At 41.5% G+C, this 19,463-nt stretch overlaps 1 protein-coding gene across 2 annotated transcripts in view; it reads left to right on the forward strand.

The window, feature by feature from the left end:
• The window catches only part of DPH6 (diphthamine biosynthesis 6), a 233,007-nt gene extending 214,364 nt beyond the window's left edge, over positions 1–18,643 (forward strand). The window contains exon 15 of one of the 2 annotated variants that reach the window (XM_088671286.1): positions 17,174–18,643. In XM_088671286.1, coding sequence (XP_088527412.1) covers positions 17,174–17,292 — 119 coding nt within the window. In that variant the 3' untranslated portion in view covers positions 17,293–18,643. The remainder of the gene's footprint in view (positions 1–17,173) is intronic. The other variant, XM_035110376.3, reaches the window with a different exon arrangement.
• Positions 18,644–19,463: the final 820 nt, after the last annotated feature.

A 19,463-nucleotide genomic window follows, 5' to 3' on the forward strand; every position in this document is an offset into this window, starting at 1 on the left:
CAGGTCATGTGGCCAGCATGACAAAGCCGCTTCTGGCAAACCAGAGCAGCACATGGAAACGCTGTTTACCTTCCCACTGTAGCGGTTCCTATTTATCTACTTGCATTTTTACGTGCTTTCGAACTGCTAGGTTGGCAGGAGCTGGGACCAAGCAACGGGAGCTCACCCCGTCACAGGGATTCGAACCGCCGACCTTCTGATCAGCAAGCCCTAGGCTCAGTAGTTTAACCACAGTGCCACCTGGGTCCCCCATAAATAATATATTATTATTATTATTATTATCATCATCATCAACAACAACAACAACAACCAAATTACACACTGATGTCATGCAGCACAGTCCTACATGTGCTTTCTTGAAAATGCAACAGAGCTTTTTCCCAGATAGATTGTAGGCTTGTCTTGAAAGGCCAAGCACTTCTATGTCCTCATCAGCTAGGACAGGTGTATTGCATTCCAAACGATGGAGGTGCATTTCACATCCTAAGGAGCATATAGAGAGGCTGCCCATCTTAGGGTTGCCAGACTCAACAGAGGACAGGACTTCTGTGCCTTTAATTGCCCTGCTCTCTTTTGAGTCTGGAAACCTTAAAGAGAAACCAGCAGACCCTTTGTTTAATTTCCAAGCAAAGGGTCTGCTGGTTTCTCTGTAAGGTTTCCAGACTCAAAAGAGAGCAGGACAATTAAAGGCACAGAAGTCCTGTCCTCTATTGAGTCTGGCAACCCTAGCCCATCTGCAATTGCTGGCTGTGGGCGTGAATAAGATTTGCATGAACTATTTGCCCCAGAGCAGCTTCCCTGTGTTTTAATAAGCCCTGCTCCAAGACAGTTTCCCATTAGATTGTGCCTGTGATTCCCTGACCAATCCTTTATTCTCGTTGACTAGAAGCAGTTTATTGTGCTACAATGTGCGTCGTCTGAAATGCGAACGCCTTTTTTGTTTATAATATATACACAAGGAAGTAATGGATGCAGAAAGATTGAATGCCAAGAGGCAGGCAGTTCATTTGAAAGACACATCTAGAGTGTGCAAGTGAAGTAAAAGCCATTTATAACGTCTTCAGAACTTCAAGCCTGAATTATAGGTTTAGTAATCAGTAGCTACCCGTCCACTCTGTCATTTTTTGGTTAATATATTGCATAGGAGAGACTTATAGCACAAGTTTTATAAGCCTGCAATAAAAATATAACAACTGTTGTATTAAATTATTTAAGTTGTAAACCATTGTAAAAAGGAGGGAAAGTTTTATCGACATGGAGGCAGAAAAAAATATTATGATAGAGTGTAAAATGTATTGTTGCTGATTACTAGAGAGTTTTTGCCCGGTTTAGCATATTGTAAATCTTTACCGTGCCTTCAGAATAAAACACTTTATGAGAGGGGTACCTTTAAATAAAATACTGGTCACTGGTTAAAGATGAAACCACAATAGGATTTATAATTTGCAAACAAATCTCTAGAATTTGACTGGCAAACAGAAACTATCTCAGAGGCCAAGAAGAAGGCAAATACTGAAAGTGTGGGGGATCAATGGATTTTAAACTTCCAGATTTCCCTGGAGAGAAATGGAATATAGGCGAATAAATAACCATGCACTGTATTTCCAAGGGAAAAAGTTTACTGCTTTAATATTTTGCTTTATGGCTCATGCTAGAAGTAGAAAGCAATAACTTGGAATCACGATACAGAGCTATGGATTGTTCGAAAATACAACATTTACCTAAATTAGTTGCTAAAACTTTAAATAACCCATTATAAAGATTGGTTTATCCCACAAAATAAGCAAACTTAGATGTCCATATTATATAGTAAAGTGATTTTCTTTTCTATATTTTTTCCTCTGCCTCCTTTTCTTATACGTACAGTAAAATACCAAAGTGTGTGGGGGGGGTATATTTTACTGTTTACCCTTGTAAATTCTTCAATAATACATACTGTTTCTCTAACACATTTCAGATGTTCAAATTGCACTATTGCACATTATCCCGAGAACCTTTATAACAACCCTGTATGGTGAAGCCAGGACTATTATCCCAGTATTGCATATGTGAGGGTTAGGGAAATGGTTGAGAAGTAGTGAACTTAGAACTTAGACAAGATGCTAATGGCACTTGGGAGTAAGTCCCGTTGAGATCAGAGGGCTTTATTCTCTGTTAAGTGTGCTCAGGATTATAGCATTATGAGAGCCAGTGTGGTGTGTCAGTGTGTCAGGCGGGACACCAAGGTTCAAATTCCTACTCAGCCATGAAGCTAATGGGATGACTAGGGGCCAAACTCTGCCTCGCAGCTTCATCTACCTTACAGGGTTGTTGTGGGCTCAATGCTATACATGGCTGCTTGGTGATAAATTAGTGAAGGTTATTCACAAGTATTCTGGCATGAGTTTGCCGCATTAAACACACTTATAAAGATAGTGAATCCTGTTAAATCCAGTGAGACTTGTTTCTCAGTAAGAATGTTTAGAATTGTGCTGCTGCTGTTGTTTATTTCATTTATGAATTTGCTTCTCAAAGCACTTTCACAAGACAATAAGAGCATATATAAAACAAGTTCATATACAAAAACAATTAAAGATGTGTTGATGAGCTTGTGGTCAGGTAAGCTTTGAACTGGTGAATGTATGTGTAATTTTATTTTTTTATTAATTTACTTAAATAAAAGCATATTTCTGAACTGTCAAACCATAAGAAAATTAATATCATAAGGGCATTAAAACATCACCAATTCATAAAATGCTGAACAAATATGCAGCACTCAATCAAATTATTATGTCACACTCTTGGGGCACTTCCAAACAGGTGTTGATTGTGGGAATGGTGCTACTCATGTAGGCATGTTTTTTGCAGCATCCACATGACATTATTTACATCAAAATGCCAGTCCATACTCCCCCATTTAATCTAGATATCTAATGTTAAAAGAAGAAAATGTTGCCCACAACCTGCTTGCGATATCTGAATGACTCTTTGCTATATTAAGCCGAAATCTGGAATCCCCATGAGTCACTGCTCAATACTTTCTGTAATAATAATAATAATAATAATAATAATAATAATAATAATAATAATAATTTGTTTTTTGTACCAAGCCCATATGAATGGGTTGCCCCAGCCACTCTGAGTGACTTCCAACAGTATATCAAAACACAAAAAAGAGACCCTTTAGAGACTGTTTAGAAACCAGAGAGAATTATATGGCAGAACCAAGTTTTGGTATTCCGGTCTTATTCTTAATGGGTTGTTGTTGACATCCATATTGTTAGTATTTTGTTGTTGGAAGTTTTGTCCTAGTTTCAAAGAGGATGGGATCCAATATTTTAAGCAAGTAAATTGATTTGCTTAAGTACAAAAGCATGCTGATATAAAATTGGCGTTACTGTGCTCTGGGGAAGTAATCCATCAAGACTTCCACCCCAGTGGAGGGTTTTCCCCACCCCCTTCCATGTACTTGTGTACAGGATCTGTTTCAATTGTTACACACCACCCTCAACCTCTGCCCAGCAGCACTAAGGTTTCAGCGGGTTCCAGACACTTGCCCAGAGTTGTGTTTCCGTTGCAAAATCAAGGAACATAGGAGTCTGCAGTGTCTTAGGAAATATGGTTTATTCACACCTGTTTACAGCTGAAGCCTTAAATGGAGAGGGTGCAGAACATTACCCCTGAATAATGTATCTTGTTGCTCCTGTCATAGCTTCAGCAAGCTTGGGTCGAAAGCAGCAGCCAGCCATGGCCCCCGGTCTCTACTAGCCAGTGCACATGGAGTTCTGCCATTTTTTTGTCCCCATTCCCAGAACACTTGTCAGAAACCCTCTGTATAAACGGACAAGTTTTTTTCTGTGTGACATCACACCCATGTTGCCCTGGCAGCCTCCCTCTTGGTTACCCGGTAGGGTCTTTTGTCTTGTTGGTGACTTTTGCTGTGGGTTAATTAGACAGAGCCATCATCTCCCTCTGCCTCTCTATCTGGGAGAAAAACAAGCTCAGCCTGTCAGCTCACCTTAATTATCAGGGCTCTGCTTAAACCCCAGCACCCAAAAATCTAGAGGAGGAAATCTGGCACCCTGGGATCTGGGGGGATCTCTGTTCCACCATAACACTATCGTAGTAGTTTTAAAACACCTTATTTATTTTAATCTAATTTTTATTAAAAATAACTGTTCTCATTATTGGACCACTAGAATTCATGACGTTACTGGGAGAGATTTTTGAGCCTCCATTAGACCCTGTCCTCTTCACTGACATGTACTTTAATGAAGAGGGTCTAATATTCACTGACAAGTTAGGGCCTATGGCATATATAGTACCAGTGATGACCACAGATTGGTTTAGAGAGTGGGCATCTTGCTTCATTTTACAACTGACACCTCTTATTGGATGTTTTATTTCCCTCTAGCAGTACTGTAAGATTATTAAAACTGGATGCTGTTGCCATGGGTCACAGTAGGGTTCCTCCTCCCTCCCTCCCCCCTTAAACAGGTACAAGAATAAATCACAACAGTGTTTCACAGCTTGGCCTTCTTTTTTATGGGGGTATCTTCCTTGCTGAGATAAAGGTCACCTCTCCATCACTAGCCCTTCATGTTTCTCAAAAGTGATTAGAACGTCACATCAGTTTCCATTTTCAGCACCCTTCATTTAATAAACCCAATATCAGCTAGAGCCAACTTCTGCTTATAGCCTTCGTTGCAGATGTGGCTTAAGGCTTCAGAAATCAAAGTGCTGTTCTCCATAGTAAACACAAAGTAAACTAGCATGGTGCTGAATCATTACTGATTCATATGCACGTTGTGTGTCATAGATGCCAAAACCTCTGAGAGGTTGCCCTAAGCAAATTGCATTTGTATGGTTGCAAGTTTATTAGCAAAATAAATGTGATGGAGTCACTGCCACTCACTGTCCTACAAAAATGGCTCAAGGAACATTCTGATTTGGATATTACACCACTGTCTTTGACATGACTCACATTTCTTGTGAAGCCGTGCCCATGTTATGCCATCATGCACAGCTGTACTATTATGATCTATAAAATACAGTTCCCTAGCCTACTTTCCAGGGAACATAGTCATTTAAATGTGTGGGGGGGTGTTGTTTTGCCCTAGCCTTTGACCTTCCAGGGGCTTCCAGAGCACCTTATATATCACTATAGACAGCCCCTTTCCTCAAGCTTACAATCTAAAAAGACGCAACAGAAAAGGAAAATAGATTGGGAAGAAGAAATAAGCAACAGGTAAGTTATCCTAATAATAAGATTCAAGCAGAGGAAAAGCCAAAAATTGCCAGACTCTCAGTTGCACAGATGGAATGGCCCTGCCTCTCTTCTCTTCTCTCTCTTCTCTTCCATCCTCTTCTGCCTCTCTTCTCTTCTCTCTCTCTTCTTCCATCCTTTGTTTCAGCCTACTGTAATGGCTGCTTCCAGGTGATGATTGAGAGAGGAGCCTGGTTTCTCAGCAAAGCAGATGGTGGCCCTGAGTCCTTCCTCTCCACTCCACCCCACCCCACCACCCAGCCACTGCCTGATGTAATGGAGGAGTCCAGCTTCTCAGGAGAGCTGCAACTATTCTCTTCCCTCTTCTAATCTGGCTATTCATTATCCTGTGGTGCCTTTTCCCCTGTTGCATGTGTGCTCTCTTAAAAGGTGGTCATAATTGCTTGACCAAGCAACCAGGCTTCTTCTTCCAGTTTTTGCCCAGATGGTGGTGGAGCTGTGCAATATGGTGCTTGGTCCACCTGGTGAGGACAATAGACATTGGCTCCTAGCTACCCATCTTTTGTTCACTCCAAAAAGATATTTTTTTTTTGCAGAATATACTTGAATGCAGCATTTCATCATGCCCTTGGTATTGATTATGATGTTTAGGAAGGGTGTGCAAGTGTGTATTTTTTCTCGAGAGTGACTCAAATGAAATTCCACTAGTTTATTTCACATAAGTCACCAGATACAGTAATAACGACTTCTGGTAATTGCCAAACTAGTTGTGGGATTGAACCAGTGACCTGAGAATGGCTTGCTGTGTATCCCGTAACCAATCCCCTAAGCCATCCATTACCCTCTTCCAGGCAGCTGTGATTAAACTGTTCTGAGAAGTCAAAGCTGGATCAATAGAAATGATCTACAATGAATGAATCATATTTAGCATGTTCAGTGTGGTGGTTGGTGCTTTTGTCACTGCATGTGGTTTACAGTCTTGGGGAAGACTTAATCCTACAACTTTATGGCTGCAGTCCTACCTTTAACCTTACTGTAATGTATTGACACAACCATGAACACGAAATGCAAATAACGAGTAAGACCCATTGCTTCTAACATTGTTCTCAGTAGCTTTTCCAACACAATTCTTTATTGTTCTCAACAATAGAGGCTTGAGAGATGTATGCCTTTAGGAATGGTTTAGCTTTAGATCCCAGCTTAGCCTTGAACTCAAGCCCAAACAGGGGTTCATAATGAGTATATTGGTCAGCATTCCATTGTTGTTGTTTTTATCTTCATTCGGCTATTTCCAGCTTTGAAACTATTTGGCATAGAGAGTACGATGATACCCAACAAATGTTGAATTTATTTATTTTTTAAATCATCCTAGGATGTCAGCTCACTTAACAGACACTGTTACAACAGAGTCCATGTGTATCCACTAAAGGACATATTTGCTTCAGTATGTCTCATGACAGCTTCTTAAGGGGGGGGGAAATATTTAAGTGAATTTAACACTTGTGAAAGGTGCCAGATTGACGGCCCTGGAGAAAAGTCATTGATTTACAGAAGGCACAGGCAGAGCTTTCCAAACACTGCCCTAGCAAAGTTCCCAGCTCTCACCTGAAGGCTTTACTTACCACCTCTCAGATTTTGCAAATCACTGCCAGGTGATCTCAATACTAGCTAGTGCTTTGGGATTGTGTACCACGATAAGCAGTTGTAAATCAGTCAGAGGAAAGAAAAGGCAAAGGGTTGTGTCTCCTCCAAATGTGCCGCTCAAGCTGATACAATTTAGTATATGCAGGTTCACTGGGGGGGGGGGGAATCTGCATTGCCAGCATGGCACAACTAATTACAGGCGCAAACCCACAGAAGGAAGCATTAGTGGCAATGTGTACAGGTCAGGTCAACAAAATGTGTGGGAATAGCAGGAGGGAGTATTTCTTTTTCATCTCGTTAATAACTTGGCTCTGGCTCGCTCATATCTATCCATATAATATTTCTCAACTTGTAACACATCAATACCACTCCTCCAAAATTCAGAATTGTAGCTTACATGCCAGTGGCCATATACCCTTGAGAGCCTCAAATATCACTCAGGCCCCATAGAACTAGTGTGTAGGGGAATTTGCATCAGTCATTTGATGAATAATGGATGTGGTGTTTTACTGCTGTTACTTTCTTAGTAATCATAGAGACTGGTCTTCGAAGTATCACTCATGAACACCATTCCACTGAAGTCTGTACTTTGTGTCAGTAAGTGTAATTTTATAGTCAAAGGGTTGGATTCAACTAAGGCTGCAGTGCTGACCCCACTTACCTAGGAGTAAGACCCATTCAGTTCCATGGGATGTTCTTCTGACTAGGGATGGTTAGAATTACACTGTAGGTTACATTCAGAGTAGACTCATTAAAGTCAATGGGAACAGCTAACTCAAATCCATTTATTTCAGTAGGTCTTTTCTGGGTGTGACTCAGACAACATCTCAAAAGCTAAAGCCTAGCCTTTGTTCTCTAATCATCGTTTATACACATCTTTCAGAGGAATTCTAGGTTAATGCAAGATTCATGCCATGAATATGAACTCTTCTCTCCCCTAGACACCCACCCAAGAAAAGCTTCTTAATTTTTCATTCAACTAGCCATATTTGATTGTCCTGAGCATGTGCACGCAAGTCCAAAATAACAGCACATACGGCTCTATCTTAATGGAGTCAGCAGTGCCTTCTTAGTGTTGGCACCCAGGTTTTGCAATTTCTCCCAGGCCCTTTTGCCAGGCCCTATCACTATTGTCTTTCAGGCACTGGCTGCAAACTTTTCCTTTTTAGAAAGACCATATTGGATTTATATTAACTGATTTATTAAGGATAGGAAGCATGATGAGTAGAATCCAAGACATTTGCCCCTTTACCTGAGGTGTGCTGGAAGGGCCCTGTGATGCCTCTTAAAGTGTATGTAATCCATTATGCTCTACACTTGAGGAGGGATTATGTAGTCCACATATGCCTCACACCATTTACAGGGGTTTTTTTTGTCTCCACCACAGTATATGAATCAGCCCTTTTGTCTCAGCAAGTATATCTGAAAGCTCTCTAAGTGAGGAGTGGATATATCAGACCAATCTGTTTCATGTGGATAATTTTGATGAGACTCAAGGCTGATTTTCTGTCCAAAGACACCAAACAACTAAGAAGAGATACTTCTCACAATAATCTTGAGGAGATAGCAACATTCTGTGACATCTGTATCAAAGACCACAGTGGTCCCTCGACTTATGAATGACTCGACTTCCATAGGTTTCGACTTACGAACGGGACAAATGGCTGCACGCTTACGAATTTTTCTACATCCGAACAGAAACCGTTGGCGGTTTTTAATGCGGTTTCCTCGACTTATGAATTTTTTAATGCGGTTTCCTCGATTAATGAATTTTTTCTTCCTATGGGAAGCCGCACTTTGACTTATGAACTTTTTGATCTACGAATGTGCATTCGGAACGTATTGTGATGGTAGAGCTTGGTTTTTTTTCCAGAAACTGCAGTCTGAAAAGAAGGGTTCTTTACTATCATTGTTTCTATGGGTATCCATGGGGGTATCCATAGAAAAGAGAAGGCGGTGGGGTTGTTGTTTCTTCGATTTGGTTTAGTCACCGTCAAGTCTTCATGGAAAGAGAAAGGGGGCTGGTGTGCTCCCACCTCTTTTGTCTTGAATTACAGGGTTTAGTGAGCACAAATCCTATAGAGTCCACAAAGCTCTAATTAACACCTACAGTGAAAAATCTATTGTTAAACTGGTCATTAAGCAAACTTTACTGTGGAAAAAAAACAAGTTAGCATGGTGGCCCGATAAAAGGATGTACTGTGTATGCTGACAGGCCCATAATTGAACCTTCTCTAAAAATAACATAAATGCTTTACAGGTTTTATTTATTTATTTCTTAGGCTCTTTTGGGGGGGGGGGCGGAATGGTAACCATCTACTTTAAAAGAAAGTCAAGAATTTTTCGTTTCCTCAGCAAATGACTCAGCTCTTAGAAAGCACAATTGCCGTAAATGTTAGTGCTCTCCCTACTCATGACAATACCCTTGGCCTCCAGTCCTTATGGGAGCTTGTTGTTGTTGTTTAGTCGTTTAGTCGTGTCCGACTCTTCGTGACCCCATGGACCATAGCACGCCAGGCACTCCTGTCCTCCACTGCCTCCCGCAGTTTGGTCAAACTCATGTTTGTAGCTTCGAGGACACTGTCCAACCATCTTGTCCTCTGTCGTCCCCTTCTCCTAGTGCCCTCAATCTTTCCCAATATCAGGGTCTTTTCCAGGGAGTCTTCTCGTGAGGTGGCCAAAGTATTGGAGCCTCAGCTTCAGGATCTGTCCTTCCAGGGAGCACTCAGGGCTGATTTCCTTCAGAATGGATAGGTTTGATCTTCTTGCAGTCCATGGGACTCTCAAGAGTCTCCTCCAGCACCATAATTATGGGAGCTAGTATCTGTCATTTACCTTACGGACTTGCATGCCAATTGAGATCCTCTTCTGAGGCCCTTCTCTGGGCGCCCCACTGCCTTGACTCTCTGAGACAGAGATCTGTGGTTTCTACTGTGGTGATTCCCCAGTTATGGAATTCACCTGACACTCAATAATCATTCTGTTCATGAAAGCTTATAAATATAAATTGGCTTTATCGCCTTTACTGTATTTTATCTATATTTATTGCTGCCTTTAACTGGAGGCTTTTTTTTAAAAAAAAGGAAAGGCAGGATTAAAAATATATTTAAAATGAAACAAATATTTATCTTTCTCATTTTTGAGAAGAGTATGGCCTCTCTGGCTTGTGTGAGATCTCTGACCTTACTGGCCTTGCTGCATTTCAATGGAAAGACTGTGACTCCAGTTCTTCTGCATTTTTGCTCCTTTAGTAACTTGGATGAGGCAGAAGAGCCTTGATTTTATTCTGGGACAAAAACCAGGTGTGCAGTTGAACTGCAAGACGCCATTCTGGGTCAGAGGACAGCAAGATAAGTCCTTTGCTGAGGCCTATTAAAGGGCATGAGGTAGTTCTGCTTGCACATCTTAGAGACTGAGGGAGGTCACAGAGGGTACCTTCAATGAAGACTGGCCTGCTGTCCGGACAAAGAAAGAAAAGAACTAAAGTTTACATTCCCCAACTGACTCCCTTGTGCTCAGAAGGTCTGCCTGGAAACCAAATTGTGTCTGGTTTCCAGGAAGAGGAATGCCACTTACATGTGCTAAAGAAGCTACTAGCAGTCAATACTGAAGGGGGGGGCATGGTTCACTGGAGTTTCTCAAGTACTTCCAACAGCATGTCTTCTGGCTTCAGATCTATCAAATGGCCAGGGCTGGGAGTAGGACACAGTGTTGTCAGTAGCTGCCAGGACCCATTAATGTTGACCCGTTTGACCCATCTGCCCATCCTCCATTGAGGATCTATGAGGTGGCACTGAGTACATCTGGAAAACCACCCTCCCTTCTCAGTTTCTCACAGTGCCCTAAAGAGCCAATGAAGCATCAGTCTGGGGCATTGTGGGAAATGGAAAACGCTGGACATCTTTCCGGCCATTGCCACCAAGTTCATGACTGGAGAAACGGAATGAGAGGCACCTTGTTAGGTAACCTTTCTTCTTCTTCTTCTTCTTCTTCTTCTTCTTCTTCTTCTTCTTCTATTATTATTATTATTATCATCATCATCATCATCATCATCATCATCATCATCGTATTTATTCTCAAACCTAAGAAAAGCATTCGTTTCCCTTCTCTTTGTTGTAGAGGGCAGGCAGAGCTGTTGAACTCTCTGGCCAGTGGAGTCTATAGCGCTTTGGTCTTCCACTGGAAGAGCCTGGACAGTGTGGCTAACAGGTGTTAACTTCCTCAAAACCCACATAGTGAGTGTCTGTGGGCACAGAGTGTGGCCCTCTTGTGTGAGAGAGAAAGGGAAAGTGATTGGGCTGCCATAAGTGAAAAATTGGGTGAGAACTGTCACTAGGAGCATTGGTTGTTTAATCCGTTGGAATGACCTGCATTTGTTTTTTACCTGGGTATTTGGTAAAATTGGAAATTTACATTTTTGTCCCCATTGTGGTTTTGCTAGTTTGCCTTATGCTTAATTTGTTTCTTGTTGGGCCTGCTTATGTGATTTTTGTAAATTTTGTATATCCTGTTTAGGGCTACAGGGACAGCCTGCTATCTGAAACCACCCTGAGATGCTTGTCTAAAACCCATTCAGTTCCAATAATAATCAATAGATTTAAGAGTGTAAGTCAGGCATCCCCAAACTTCGGCCCTCCAGATGTTTTGGACTACAATTCCTATCATCCCTGACCAATGGTCCTGTTAGCTAGGGATCATGCGAGTTGTAGGCCGAAACATCTGGAGGGCCGTAGTTTGGGGGTGCCTGGTGTAAGTCTTTCCAACGTGACTTGGAAGTAAAATCAAAAATTGAATAGCCCTTTTTGACAGTCAGCTACCCCTCTGAGGGCAACCTGCCAGCATTGGGTGTGGCTAAGGTGTATATGTGTGTCCGCAGGTGCCTGCACCCCACATGCACAATCACCACATGTACAGCAGGTACTCTCAGCAGGCATGCCGGTACACAGCACCCACTCCCTCTCTCTTCTCAGACATGCACATACAGTACATGCAGACACAGGGACACACAGTCAGCATTTCTAGCACCAGGAGCAGAGAGGCTGAACTTGTGCTCTTAAAGAGCAGACAGACGGCTTTGTCTGCAGTCCTAGTACTGCGATGGGAGGATCTCTAAAGAGCAGGCAGAGTGCTTTGTCCTGATCAGATTGGGAGATAAAGCTTCCTGGGGCTGGCGGGCCATTTTCTGCAGGCTGGATCCCACCCACCCCCACCCCCATTTTAGGCTGTAATCCTGTACTGTACAGCCTTATCTAGGAGCAAATCCTATTGCACTCAGTGGGGCTTACTTCTGAATAGGCATGCTTAGGACGCACTGTTAGACCCTTTTATCAGGAAATAATTAACTTGCAAGTAAGCTTATTGGCTTCCAGAGAATTATTCGGGAGTAAAAAGCAATCCACCTTAAGAACAAACTTAAAAGGAAACAAGATTTGTTTTGTTTTTAAAACCATGTTCAGGAACCTGAGTTGCTGCGACAAAACAGTTAATTTGTGCAGAATATATAGGCACACACAGACACACACACACACACACACACACACACACACACACTTCCTGCTACTGTTATTTTACCACAAAGTCAGTGAGGCTTTTTTAGAGGCCTCGAGCTTCCTCAAGTTTCACGTTTTCATTGCATAGCTGATCATTTAGGGGACAGGCTTGTTCCAGACAGCTTTAATTAAACTGTGCTGCAAAACCAGATATAGATCAATGGAAATGATCCATAACAAGAGGCTAATCATGTATTTAGCAGTGTTCAGTCCAGTTCAATCACCTTCTCCTGTTTCTGTGGCTTTACATTCATGTGGCAAGGGCTGAGTGTTTGCATGTATTTTTTTCTTCTTAATCCATCCCATTAGTGGCCATATGCTTGGGCTTCAAGGGAGACAAGACCTGTCTGCAATCTGCCAGGGATTTAGAGACATCAATAATTTGTGAACAGTCATGTTGGTACTGGTCGAAGGGTTAAGTGCTCAGCACGCCAGGGGCACCTCTATGGGGACTGAAACTCTTAGTCGACTGTTAGGAACCTGATCCCCTGTGAAGCTTTTCTTCAAAGCACATGCTGCATGTCAAATCCATACAGCTGAAGCAATGGAGCTTTATTAGCTCTGGGATTTAAAGACCTGCGCTAAGTGATATAACAGTGTATTTGGTTAAAACACAGAGAGGAAAGGTAGCAAAAGGAGCATGGCAGGGATAAATGGGGGGAAATCTAGTACTCTGGCCTACAATTGTGCTCTTTCTGAAAATGTCCCTCCTCCACTTTCATTTCAGTGGACAGTCCTCTGCTATAGCTGCCAATTTCAGGAGCCTTGTTGCTAATCTAAGGCATAGATTTGGCTTAAAGTTGCACCTAAGCAACAGTTTACTGCACTACAGCCTTTGTAGAATGTTAATAGAGCAATCTGCAGGAAAGCATATTGGCGCTCTCTGCCTGAATTAGCTTATATAAAAGCCATCAGGATGACATTATATGTGTGTATATTTTTTTCCTTTCTAGTGTGGAACACTTAAGTAGCTACTTTGTGATTAGCATGCACTTTAAATCTCAGAATTTCTCCCTCCCCCTCCCCCTTCTCCCTATCCTCATACGTGCTCTAAATAGGTTTTGGTTTCTAAAGGCTGCAGTGGTTTTGCCAAATATTCTGCCAGGAAATAAAATACTTTACTTTTTTGATGTGGTTTTAGTATTGGGCAATTGCTTGATTGAGTGATAAAAATTAAATTTAGTGGAACTCTGTTTCAACACATTTAAGGAAGAGCGAAGGGTAAAGGGACCCCTGACCATTAGGTCCAGTCGCGGACGACTCTGGGGTTGCAGCGCTCATCTGCTTTACTAGCCGAGGGAGCCGGCGTACAGCTTCTGGGTCATGTGGCCACAGCATGACTAAGCCGCTTCTGGCAAACCAGAGCAGCGCACAGAAACGCCGTTTACCTTCCCACCTGAGCGGTACCTATTTATCTACTTGCACTTCATGCTTTCGAACTGCTAGCTTGGCAGGAGCAGGGACTGAGCAATGGGAGCTCACCCTGTTGCAGGGATTCAAACCGCCAACCTTCTGATCAACAAGCCCTAGACTCTATGGTTTAACCCTTTTAAGGAAGAGAAATGGATGCAAATAATGCATGGGTTGACTGCTTCAATCCCAGTCCAATCAAAGCCCACTGAAAGCAACGGAAATGCAAAATACAGTGGCAGGCTTATGTGCCAGTGATTTCATTGGGAGAAAGGCAAGGCCTTTGCTAGATTGTGCCTCTCATCCTCTTGACAAGTGTGTGCAAATGTAGCTGGCGTGTAAATTTCCAGTTGCTTCGTTGCAAGAGTGCTTAGCTGACCCTGAATGAGCGCATTGCTGGAAAACGTAAACCAAGTTGTTTTAAACATGGAACATGAAGTCCTTTTGACTTCTGAGGCAACTATTGATCTTGGGTTCAGCTCAGTCAATATTCACCTCTTAACATCAACCATTTCCATCTGTTAACCCCTTCCAAGCAATGCAATATCTTCAGGAGAAGGCCAATGTTCTGTTCTCGTAAAGCTGTTGAAGAAGAAGAAGAAGAAGAAGAAGAAGAAGAAGAAGAAGAAGAAGAAGAAGAAGAAGAAGAAGAAGAAGAAGAAGAAGAAGAAGAAGAATGTTCTATGCTCGTAAAGCTGTTAAGTAAAATAATAATAATAATCATTGGCAGCAACAGCAGCAACAACAACAACAACAACAACAACAACAACAACAACATATCGCCTCTGAATGGCATGGGTTGTTGACAGCTCTGAAGTCGTAGGGAAAGGATAACATTTTCTGTCTATGTAACTAAGCTTTGTAATGGTATGAAACATTGCATGACTACAATTGCAGTATTGTAGAATCTGACAATGGGAGGCCAGTTAAAAGGCGAATCTAGCATTTTCCCTCCTCCCCAGTGTCCTTCAGATTTGCGCTCTGCTGCACAGAAATAGAAAACATTTTTGGCCACAAAAGTGCTACATGGCTTAGTAACGACCACTTTCATTAAAAGGATGCATTATAACTTGATTACTTTTCTTTTCTTTTTATAATATATTTATGGATTTTATAAAACTGAAAAACATATAAAACACAAAAATACAAAAAAATCACATAAAACACAAAAAGAAAAAAGAAATGATATTTATCATTCATATGTTCTGACATTGTTGACTTCCTCATGTCCCTCCTAACTGTGTTTCATTGTATATCATCCTTAGTAATTTCTATATCATACTTCAACTCATCTTTTTTTTACCTTGACTAACATATTTCACCTCTTATTACTTCCTTAACAAACATTTCAATTCTTATTTAACACTTATATCTAAATCTTACTATACTATGATACCTCTACAAATCCTCCTCTACAACCTCCATGTACTTCCAAATCTTATATTAAGCATTTCCAATAACTTGATTAGTTTTCCATTCTTTTCTTAAATTATCCTCATGTATTATTTGAATGAGCTGGATTTGTGGTAAATCTAATGAGCCTGTGGATCTCAGCATCATGAATGCTTTGATGGTGTTTCCTGCTTGGCAGGGGGTTGGACTGGATGGCCCTTGTGGTCTCTTCCAACTCTATGATTCTATGAAACATTGGAGGAGCAGTCATATTTGCCAGCAAATAAATAAATTTGTTGAAAAACAGTGTTGAATTGAGTTCTTAAAAAAAGTTTATTAAACAAAACAAAAAAGAAGTGATACAATATAACAACCTAGTTAACTGTTCACAAAATGACATTTCAGATTTCTACACATTTAAGAAACATTCATATTAAAGCTGCAGTGCTATGTGCACTTACAATTAATTCCAATGAACATTGGGAGTTACTTCTAAACAGGCACATGTCTGCACTGTAAAAAAAAAAAAAAATCTAGGAGGAATTTTGGGGGGAACTCGTCTTATTTCTTTGGAGGTGAGTGTTAAAGATAAACCTGCATTATGGTACTGCCTTATTTGCTCCCTCTCCCTTATTAATTAATTGGATGATTAATTAATTGGATACACCACACCTTCATTACTAATCTGCATTCCTTGTATAACTGACAAGAAGAATAAAAATACAAAATTTGTCTCATTCTGCAAACAAACACAGCACATCTGAAAACAATGAAACTGCAGCATAGTGCAGAAGATAAAAACTGCAAACCAAAATCTGCTGAAAAGGGTTTAAGAGCCTAGCAAAATATTTGCCTGCCTCTGAAGTGATAGCACTTGGCCCCTGATGATGATGATGAGGGTACCCAGAGAAGAGCCTTGGAAGAAGATCTCAGTGCGTGACCGGATTGGTATAGGACAGGCATCCCCAAAATGCGGCCCTCCAGATGTTTTGGCCTACAACTCCCATGATCCCTAGCTAACAGGACCAGTGGTCAGGGATGATGGGGATTGTAGTCCAAAACATCTGGAGGGCCGAAGTCTGGGGGTGCCTGGTATAGGAGAACCAGCCTAATAATAAAAGACTTGCACACAAGTATTATCAACATAAACCTAAGCATACAGAAATGCAACATATTTCAAGAAACCAATAATAAACCAATAAATAAGAACAAAAGCACAGTACTAAAAATACACAGTACACAAATAGGAGAATATTCATAAATAAATGCTAGCTAGCATCAAAGCTAGTTGACTGCTTTTGTCTACTGCCAGAGCTCATGTCTCAGTCTCCTGTCCGTGCTTTAAAAAAATCAGATGACAAGAACTATAAAAGAGGATTGTTTACTTCTACATTAATTACATAAGCAGCTTGCATTTGGAACCAAGTTGCAGGTTCCAAGTTGTCTTTATTTTATTATTTATTAAATCACATTACCCTCACAGAGTATTTGTTGGGGAGGAAGGGAAAGGAGAATGTTAGCCGCTTTGAGACTCCTTCAGGTAGTGATAAAGCGGGATATCAAATCAAACTCCTCCTCATCCTCCCCCCCCCTTCTTCTTCTTCTTCTTCTTCTTCTTCTTCTTCTTCTTCTTCTTCTTCTTCTTCGTGTGGTTGAGGCAGTTTCTATGTACAGCACATTATAGAAAAGAAGTACTGGAAATTATGATATTACCAAGTTCCTGGCTTTTCAACCAACAAACTAGGATGAAACTCTGGGGAAAGCTCTCCTGCATTAAGCCGCGATCTGAACTTCTGCATCAAAATGTCAAAGGAGCAGTGCTGAATCATACCAAAGGGATTTCTTTATTTTAATCAGGTTGTTTTTCGTTCTTTTTAGATAACTACACCTATTTTGCAGCATGTGATTATGTTGTTTTTGAATGCTTAAATGAGTTGAAAGGTATCAATGGATCTGTTGATTTATCTTGCAGGACTCCGAGGACATCTCAAAGAGCAAATGGGCAGGAAAGCACCAGCTCTAATTATGGTACCGGTGGTGGATTTACCCGGTAACAAAATTATTCACATAGTATGTTGGCTCAGCCAGTAGCTAAACACTGAGCATTGGCCTGTTCATTCTACTATAAAAGCAAGAAGACATCACGTGACTGTATTGAAAATGATGGTGGCGCATTAAGAAGCAGGCCTGTCTGTACCTGAAACCTTTGGCAAAAGATACCTTTTCCCCAACTTTTCACCATGGGAATTTTTGAATATCATCTAGTATCTGACAGGGAATTTAAATGTCACATCCATATCTCCACAATCTCTCCTGCCTTGTAGGAGATCTTTGGTATCTTTCCTAACCAGGATCAGATCATACTTCGTTGCTTTAACATAACCTTTATAGAAGACTGCTAAGTTTACGTGGAAAATCCCTTAATTACATTTATACATCCTTTGGTAGTTTTGGGGAAGATTCTCAACATGTTGTCCTTAATTGGTAATTTCCTCATACTGGTGTACCTTCTGTTGATCGGAGTCTTGCTTCAAGGGAATGCGCTATTTATGCTGACACAGCCCTCTTAAGCTTAATGTACTGTACTGTCATAAGTACAGTAAATGGCCCCATATTGCCTAAGATCCAGAGTCCTGTACACACATGAGGATCCCATCATTAGCTCTGAGAGGAAAACAGCTGCCAAAGCTCAAGGGGCTCATTCATGCCCCATAGCAGACTGCAGGAAAACCTAACTGAGTACTCAGAATGGATCCACTGCCAATTTGTTGTAAAAAATGAAGCTTCAGAGAGCGCCTCTTAGTATTCATAGCATGCAAATGCAAATCCATCACCGCAGCTCCAGCATTACTGGTACAGCCTTCCCTAAATAGACATTTCCGGGGAGGGGCATCTGCAGAAGGCCATCATCTCCTGCATTGCAGACAAGATGGGAGAGCTTTACTAGGCAGCAGCAGCAGCTTCAACTCAGCCTGCTGGCATGGTGGCAGATCTCTAGATTGGGATTACCAAATGGAGTCTCTTGACTCGGGGGCTTTTCCTCCTCCGCTGCACCCTTTGCCACATGTGGTGGTAGTGGCAGCACATGTCCAAGCATCAGTTTCTGCATGGGGGGAACATCATTAGCTAGATGTCTGCCATTGAAACTAGACCTTCCAGCAGCATGCCTTCAAACAGGGATTGACTTCTCAAAAGTCACCTGGACAATTCTGGACTGCAGTTGGTGCAAATGGAATTAAACTTGGTGCAGTTACAGAATATGGAAGCTGCTCTGTTCAGTAATTCCATGGAGAAACATTTTGCTAAACCAAGGTCCGTATTTTGCTCCCATTGTCTTAAATGTATTATTACATGGATCTGGCTGCCAGGATCTTCCTGCAGCCATGAGATGAAAGTTTTGCATTGTGCAAATTACTGATTAAATTTATCCAGCTTTGAACTGAGCTTCTGGCTGTGTTTTACAGCGTTTTACAAGCAACCCTTTCATAGAATCATAGAGTTGGAAGAGACCACAGGGGCCATCCAGTCCAACCCCCTGCCAAGCAGGAAATACCATCAAAGCATTCTTGACATAGCCTCTGCTTAAAGACCTCCAAAGAAGGAGACTCCACCACACTCCTTGGCAGCAAATTCCACTGCTGAACAGCTCTTACTGTCAGGAAGTTCTTCCTAATGTTTAGGTGGAATCTTCTTTCTTGTAGTTTGAATCCATTGCTCCATGTCTGCTTCTCTGGAGCAGCAGAAAACAACCTTTCTCCCTCCTCTATATGATATTCTTTTATATATTTGAACATGGCTATCATATCACCCCTTAACCTTCTCTTCTCCAGGCTAAACATACCCAGCTCCCTAAGCCGTTCCTCATAAGGCAGCGTTTTCAGGCCTTTCCTCACTCCCATCACTCCCAGCAGCCAACTGTTGAGGGCTGGATGCCCCTTAGAAACTTTCTTAGCCCAAAGTTATGTGAGTGAATTATACTCACAGGCTTAATTTGCCAGTATCTGCAACAAGCCCACAGCTGAAACTAGGGTTGCCAGACTCATTAGAGGACAGGACTTCTGTGCCTTTAATTGCCCTGCTCCCTTTTGAGTCTGGAAACCTTAAAGAGAAGCTTGGAAATTAAACAAAGGGTCTGCTGGTTTCTCTTTAAGGCACAGAAGTCCTGTCCTCTATTGAGTCTGGCAACCCTAGCTGAAACCCACTTTTCCAATTTTCTCCTAATGTTCAAACCAAATCTACTCTCCTGTAACTTAAGCCCATTC

The sequence above is a fragment of the Zootoca vivipara genome, chromosome 1, assembly GCF_965207765.1.
Source record: "Zootoca vivipara chromosome 1, rZooViv2.hap1.1, whole genome shotgun sequence".
NCBI lineage: Eukaryota > Metazoa > Chordata > Lepidosauria > Squamata > Lacertidae > Zootoca > Zootoca vivipara.